Below are 8000 nucleotides of genomic sequence, written 5' to 3'. Positions count from 1 at the left end.
ATCCTCCCGCATCCCTTTATCCTCTCCCTTCCCTCTTCTCCTCGCTTTCCCCTTTCTCTCCCTGCAATCCTTCAACCCCTCTCTCTCTCCTCTCCCCTCTGTATCCCTCTCTCCCTCTCCTCTCCACACCTCTCCTTCCGGCCGGCTGGTATCCCAGGATGCCTTGCTCCAGGCCGCTCCGCTAGGCCCGAGCAGCATGGGCGGAGGCTGGGTGGGGAGAGAGAGCACGGATTGGACCCTTCCCCTCAGGACGGGCGCGCTGGCGGGTCACCCTCCCTCAGCTTCAGATGGGCGAGGACGCTGAGAGCCCCAAAATCAACCACAGCTTCCTGCGAGACTACGTCACCGAAGGTAGGATAGACCATGTACTGTTGTTGCTGTCTCAATGGCATCAGGTAACATGCTGCTATAATAATGGGGTAATTCATTTCAGCTTCATGAGTGTGTTATCCCTGGGCTGCTGGTATACAAAATGGATGATATGTAAGGGTTAGAGTTAGATGAATCACTCCATGGCCTGCTGACCACTCAGTAAGAGACATCCATTGTTGATAGAGCATTAAATTTCACAAATCAAGTCTTTTTCTCACTATGACGGGGCATCAAGATTGAAATCCCACTACCAAGTGTTTAATGATGTATGATTTGGGGTCAAAGGACTTAATAGCGAGGAGGATTGTTGTTGGTTATCTTCCTGACCCATTGAGTGTGTATCTATATCAGGCCCAAGCATCATGAGTAAGAGTTGTTCCGGTTTTACTGAAAGGGACACTTTGTATTGATCCAATACTCTCTCTTTCATTCCCTCACCCTCCCACATTTCCTATTGTCTATCTCTATTCATTGTCTCTCTCTCTCTCTCTTTTTTCTCTGTGCCTACTCTATTTTCTGTCTTTCTATTTTATCATCTCTTTGTCTTACTCATCATTCCATACAACTCTGTATTTCTTCTTTACCTCTAACCATTTATCTCACTTAATTCACTTCCATTCTTCTCCCTTCCTCCTAGCTGATGTCATCTCTACAGTGGAGTTTAACCAGACAGGGGACCTGCTGGCCACAGGGGATAAGGGGGGCCGAGTGGTCATCTTCCAGAGAGAGACTGAGGTCAGTCATGGAAGGTGTTTCAGTATGTAAAACTTGCCACAATCACCTCTTTTTCCACAACATGCAAGTATGTTACTGTCATCTTCTATGCCCTACTTATACAAGGTGATAGGCAATTACACAATGCACTAAGTGCATGTTCTTTGTAGTGTATCTATGCACATAAAACTGTTTATTCAGAGCTGTGTTTTCCTCACCATCGGCCCTGTACAGTCTAAAGGGGAGTTGGAGGAGGTGGGGGAGACGGGGGACTCCGGGGAGTATAACGTCTACAGCACGTTCCAGAGCCACGAGCCAGACTTTGACTACCTGAAGAGTCTAGAGATAGAAGAGAAAATCAACAAGATCAGATGGCTGCCACAGCAGAATGCGGCACACTTCCTCCTCTCCACCAATGGTGAGAATGCAAAAGTTAACTACGGCAATCTTTACCTCCAGCAGAAGATCAACCAGAAGTCCACTTTCAGTCAAAGAAGAAGCGCAAAGAATAGACGTGTGTCCAGTTTGTGCAATGAGATACCAGCCATGAATATACATGAATTTTGATTGATAGAAGTAATAACGTCATTGACCGTGGTGTGAATACAAACTTCACCACCTCTAATCCAAAGCATTATGTTAGGCCTAGCCTCATCTTTTCCACCTAGGTAAAGTCACATTGAGCTTGTCGTTGGATTTTGCACTTTTGAGGCAATGAAGATAGGTAATTTTGCCCACAATTATGACCAACATTATTTCTACATAATAATGTTGTCCTTTAAAGCACACTATATCATCTGTGTTGTGTCCCAGGTACCAATTTCCAACTACACTAAAGGAAATTACTTGTCTGGATTGCCTCAAAAAAACATGCCCACTTAGAGAACAAGCCATCATTATCAGTCCTCTTCCCCACCGATTGCTTTTGCGACAGCTTGTCTGGAAGTTGGAAGTTGTCTGTAGCTATTGTATTCAACTTTCTCTGATCTGCTAACCCCACTGCCTGTCACAGATAAGACCATTAAACTGTGGAAGGTGAGTGAGAGAGACAAGAGACCAGAGGGATACAACCTGAAAGATGAGGAGGGACGGATCAAGGACATCTCTACCGTCACCTCTTTGCAGGTACACACACACTCAATGGCTTACTCACACACACACATGCATGCACACACACACACACATTATTTTGTTCAGTCAAATATGTATCAGGTTGAAGATCAAACGGCAAAATGGGTGTTTGCCTTTTCCCTCTCCATCTCTTATGATCCCTGACTCTCACTCCCTCTGATTCTGTTCTTCTTTTCTGCTCTCTCCCATACATCCCTCTCTTTAAATACCCATCTCTCTCTCTCATGCTATTTCTTCACCCCTCTCTTCCCTTCCTTCCTTCTTTCTGTCATCCCTTTCTCCCTCCTCCCATCCCTCCATCTCAGGTGCCGGTGCTAAAACCTACGGATCTGATGGTAGAGGTCCGTCCCAGGCGAGTGTTCTCTAACGGACACACCTACCATGTCAACTCCATCTCAGTCAACAGCGACGGGGAGACCTACCTGTCCGCTGACGACCTCCGCATCAACATGTGGCACCTAGGCATCACTGACCGCAGCTTCAGTATCCTTCCTGACCAAGCTGGCATTTGGTTTAGTTTATTAAGGCATACCACACCGGATTTTATTTTGAAATGAATCGTGCTCATGGGCAATGGGCAGTACGCTCTATAGCTCTCGGTGAGCTGCTTTTAATCAGTGTTATTTGACTCTTTCTGCTCCTCTGATTTTGGTGTGTAACTTACTCGTCTTCCGGAGGAGATTGCTCGGATTTCACAGGGGATCAAAAACCTAAAACTGCACCAAATGGAAGCACAAAGCAGATCATTAGCGCTATCCTTTGTTACAATGACAGGTTTATGGAAGAGCAGTATATTCATGTGAAAATACTACATATAAATCTTTAAGTAAAAATCGATTTCTGGAACAGGAACAAAGATCAAACAGGAGAGTGCAGTCTTTGTAGCTGAACTTTCTTTTAAAGATAAGAGAAAGTATACTGTAATATTTGTGGGATCAATTCACATTCACTGAAATCAATTCTCACCATAACTTGAAAATGTATTACAATGGTTCATAATTCATTGCCTTTTGTTTGGAGCAAAAAACAAAATCCTCTTCCTAAACTCAGTGATTTTTAAAAAAATATACTGTTAAAACAGAGGCATACTGCACCCTATATTGTCCATAGTGTGCCTGACCTGAATACGTCAAGGCATACTTGATGTATTCAGCGCTGTTCGTGTGGCGCTGTTTGTGTACACACAAACAGCGTCACATACAAGTCTATCTACAGTATATGCATGCTCCTGGATGCTCATTGAAGCAGATCCACAGGAACTGTATATGCATACCACATGCTCCTGTAAAGAAATATATACCTTAGGAATCCAGCATTAACAGCCACTAAGGGATACACTGTTTGTATTTGTTAGTTGTTATCAGTTAATGTCACTGTCATCTCTGTGAGCGAACCACTGTGGACAGCAAAGCCACACATATTTAAATCCGGGCCTTGGTACTTCAGACACAACTATCACACACACTATCCCGCCTCTTGAAATATACATAGAAATATACTTTACATTCCTGCTGATCTGAATTCATCTTTAATCTATATTTAATGTAAACACACGTGTGTGACCACGTATGGGTGTATGTTTAGTTGAGAGTGCTGTGTATCGTCTGTGTACTGAGTGTGTATCCAGCACCGGGTGTAGGAGTGTCGGAGGGAGTGCACTTGGTGATTTCCCGTTTAAATGGGAGCTGACCTAGAAAATCAGAGAAACATCTATGGAAGAAGAGCTTAAATAATTCACTCTCAGCAGTGCACTCTCTGCTGAACCACACAGGACTACCACAAATAGAAACACAGAGAGGAGCAGAGTGTGTGTGTGAATGGGAGGGGGGGTTGGGGGGGGCGGGGGGCATTTTTGGATGTGATTGAGAATTGAGGTGTGAACATGGAGAGCATGTGCAGCAGAGAAATGAAACGTTTGTTTAAAACTGAAAAGCATCTGCCGCCTCCCTCTGCCCTCCTGTGCATGTGGTTCCTGGGTGTCCTTCCTCCCAAGACAAGGGCAATCCTGCAGTAGTAACGGGTGCCGTTGTAAGGAGGGATTTCTGTGGTGTATGGTCCCTGACTGTCCTGCCTCTCAGACATTGTGGACATCAAGCCGGCCAACATGGAGGATCTGACGGAGGTGATCACCGCGGCAGAGTTCCACCCTCAGCACTGCCACCTGTTTGTGTACAGCAGCAGCAAGGGCACGCTGCGCCTCTGTGACATGAGAGCCTCCGCCCTCTGTGACAAACACACCAAATGTGAGCGTGTTGGGGAGATTGTAGAGCTGGCTACATGCCATCTATTAGATTGTTGCAATGATGATACTTGTAATTATGATAATTCAATGTCATTTTGATGTGAGCATATTCCATGCCTGTCTTGAAAATAAAAATTTGAAGTATTTCTATATATCTTGATATTAAGGATATAAGGATTGGTGTTTCAGCAGCTTCATTCCATTAATCACTGAAATACACATAACTCCTCTCTCTTTGTCCAGTGTTTGAGGAACCTGAGGATCCAGGGAGCCGGTCCTTCTTCTCAGAGATCATCTCCTCCGTGTCGGACGTCAAGTTCAGCCACAGCGGACGCTACCTGCTGACCAGGGACTACCTCACTGCCAAGGTGTGGGACCTCAACATGGACAAGGGCCCTGTGGAGACTTACCAGGTCAGATGGCACAGCGAGTTCCTGTGTGGGTTACATTATAGGCATGCCACATTACCTGTGTTAGTTATACTGTTGGCCTTTCAAGTCATATCTAGGCCTATTATGTCGGAATATTGTCTGCCTTGTTAATGCTGTAGGCTATCAAATCGTATCTAGGCCTATCAAGTTGTAGTCAAATATTGGCCTACTATCTATGAAGGTGATGCAATAGGTTGTCTGACTTGCTGGCAAACCTCTTCTGCATGTGTTGTCTATGTAAAGTCTGGTATCATGTGCAGCCACGCTCTGTGGGATACACAAACCTACACAGAGTAACAGGAACGAGGTGAGAGTAATGTGACAGCAAGCCAGAATGTGAATCTGTAGTTGATATACACTTTAAGTTTGTGAGTCACCAGGACATCATGTACAGTGCTTAGTGACAGTGAATCAATCTCAGAAAGTACGATTGTCTGTCTGCCTCATCCCCAGGTCCACGAGTACCTGAGGAGTAAGCTGTGTTCCCTCTATGAGAATGACTGCATCTTCGACAAGTTTGAGTGTGTTTGGAACAGCTCAGACAGGTAAGTGGCTGTGGGAGTGTGTGAGTTTGCTCTCGCAGTGTGTCCCTCACTCCCCTGCCTCCGCCTTTATCCGACATTTAAATCAATCCCAGAGACAAGCTTTGCAGATGTCAAATCAATCCCCTCGCCTTCAATTTTTTTCCTCCTTTCCTTCTCCTCGCCCTTCCCTCCCTCTCTCCCTGTTCATCCTCTACACCTGACACCATGTACATTTTTATTCTTCATACATTCTCCTCCTAAACGTAACCTCCTTTCCCCATCATGCTCCCTTCTCCTCTCCTCCTCTCCTCTCCTCTCCTCTCCTCTCCTCTCCTCTCCTCTCCTCTCCTCCCCTCCTCCCCCCTCCCCTCCCCTCTCCTCTCCTCTCCTCAGCGTGATCATGACGGGGGCGTACAACAGCTTCTTCCGGATGTTTGACAGGGAGACGGGGCGGGGTGTAACCCTGGAGGCGTGGCGGGAGAGCAGCAAGCCTCGGGCCGTGCTGCGGACGCGACGCGTCTACACCGGCGGCAAGCGTCGCCGCGGAGACGTGGGCGTAGATAGCCTGGACTTCACCAAGAAAATCCTACACATGGCCTGGCACCCGGCTGAGAACATCATCGCCATAGCGGCCACCAACAACCTGTACATCTTCCAGGATCGCGTCAACCCGGAGACGCAGGCGCAGTGACAGGGACGGGGACATAGACAGTGGCAGAGACAGACACGCACTGCCTTCATCAAGCTGTCACAAAGACGCGAAGGGTGACGCAGATATATTTGGATGTGTTACTGATGGATACCGACAGTGTGCGACCTTTTACGAGAGGATGAAGTCAAAGCCAAGGCTGAAGGGTATTTACACACACTATTGCTGTTTCACACACATATTGAGACACAACGTCTGTGTTATGACGATCAAAGATTGGATGAAGGATATCATCTGCAAGATTGTTAAATTATTGGATTATTGAAAAAGTAACAATGGTTATCTGAAAGTGTGTTTTTTTCCAACACTGAGATGAACTGTTGCGGTCCTGTATCCATCAAGACATGCTTTTGGTCCCACTCTACTCACACTTTTCGAGGATGCTTGTATTCCTGCCCCACTGTAGGGTCAGTATAGAGGTGCAGGGACACCTCTCCATCTGCGATGTCTCAGTGCTGTTGACCACACAATGTTGCACTCCTCACTGATGTGCTTTGGTACCTTTTGACACAAAATGGAGGGTGTGTGTTGGGTAGCAATGAAGAAGGCTTGACTAATGCTATAAAACTTAAATGCCTCTTGAATAACTGTCCTGAGCGGATTGGACAGCGGATGTGTGTCTCCACTTGCCTAGTGACTTTGCCAGACAATGCATCTAAATATAGCATTTTTTTTTCACAATTGCAGAATATTAGGAGTGGTCTTATTGTGCAACTCAACAACATCCTGAAGCTTTTTCTCTATTGGGTGACAACAGCATCTGAACCATATTACTTCCTCTCCTTTGGAGCAGTGCTCTTGGAGAACGCACGCATAAATGACCCATAATCTTTGCCCTTTTCACCTTGCAATAATAGCACTCACAAAAACACAGTGCAGCAGTTTTCCCACTCCAAAACATGAGCTCCCCTTCTACAGATATCATAAATGTATACACACTTCCTACTGTTAATTGTAAATATTCCATGCTTTTTTTTAATCTGCACCAATTTTGGTCCCAGAGCCCTAAAGGGTAGAAGAGGCTCTTTGTCTAGTACACTGCAAACGAACCTGGGACCTCATTTTTGGAAAGGTTGTGGAAAAGCAGCCATCATTATTCCAGGTCCAGACTTGATTTAGGAGCTTTTCCTTGTAGCAGCACATAGGTCTTGCTGGTTTGAGAGAGTGATGAGTTGTGCACAAATCAACACTTGTTTTGCTGTGTATTAGGCCAGTATTGGGTTTTTGATTGTTGTATCAAGGCCTCTTTATTGTCTGTCTACATGGCAAATGATGCTAATTGAGGGTGATGGCGAGCTCGCTCACATATGGCCAAATTGAAGTTGTTTTGTGATTTAAATATAATACAGACATAAGTGATTCATATTAGGTGCATAAAGCTGAGCTACGCCAAACTAAAACGAACGTTGTTCATTTTATAATGTGTGAGCACATTTTGAGAAATTATCTTACAATCAAGTCAAAGATGGAATAAAAGCACATTTTCATAAATGAGGCCCCTGATTCAGCTAATCAAAGTTTTGGTGATTAACGTTGTGTCCAGTGTGTTGAGGGTGTGGGACAGGGAATCATCAATGCAATAGCTCATTAGGTACATTGCTGCTGACAATGTCTTTAGCATTAAATCTGTAATGTCATGTGAATTTATCATATCAGAAGTTCTTAATGTCAATATACACACAGTGCCGTATGCTACTCTAGGGGTGACAATGAAAGCCTAGGATGTACAGCATTAAGGTCTAAAGGTCTAAATGTCTGTATTGGTCTGAGTTGGGTGACTGAGATACTCAAGATAAGATTGTTTACAGTGAAGTGCTTTGTTTTCAAGTGACCTTGGCCATTGATCCAATTGAAAAGATCTTAATAAGTGGTCTGTA

At 45.0% G+C, this 8000-nt stretch overlaps 1 protein-coding gene across 1 annotated transcript; it reads left to right on the top strand.

The window, feature by feature from the left end:
- Nucleotides 1-287: 287 nt before the first annotated feature.
- ppp2r2ca (protein phosphatase 2, regulatory subunit B, gamma a) lies at nt 288-6105 on the top strand. Its single transcript, XM_071923205.2, has 9 exons — nt 288-351; nt 1010-1107; nt 1321-1504; nt 2099-2211; nt 2523-2700; nt 4296-4460; nt 4703-4872; nt 5344-5435; nt 5808-6105. Exons 1-9 carry the CDS (start codon nt 288-290, stop codon nt 6103-6105), a joined length of 1362 nt encoding a protein of 453 aa, XP_071779306.1.
- The last annotated feature ends 1895 nt before the right edge of the window (nt 6106-8000 follow it).

The sequence above is a fragment of the Centroberyx gerrardi genome, chromosome 3 (assembly GCF_048128805.1).
Source record: "Centroberyx gerrardi isolate f3 chromosome 3, fCenGer3.hap1.cur.20231027, whole genome shotgun sequence".
Lineage (NCBI taxonomy): Eukaryota > Metazoa > Chordata > Actinopteri > Beryciformes > Berycidae > Centroberyx > Centroberyx gerrardi.
The sequence above is the reverse complement of the archived record's forward strand: the minus strand, read 5'-3'. Positions and strand labels throughout refer to the sequence as shown.

What these genes read in the sequence shown, in the direction of transcription:
- ppp2r2ca (XM_071923205.2), top strand. Translation starts at nt 288, where the DNA reads ATGGGCGAGGACGCTGAGAGCCCCAAAATCAACCACAGCTTCCTGCGA. An exon ending in CTACCGTCACCTCTTTGCAG is followed by an intron (nt 2,212 to 2,522) that starts GTACACACACAC and finishes CCTCCATCTCAG; the next exon opens with GTGCCGGTGCTAAAACCTAC. An exon ending in CATCACTGACCGCAGCTTCA is followed by an intron (nt 2,701 to 4,295) that starts GTATCCTTCCTG and finishes CCTGCCTCTCAG; the next exon opens with ACATTGTGGACATCAAGCCG.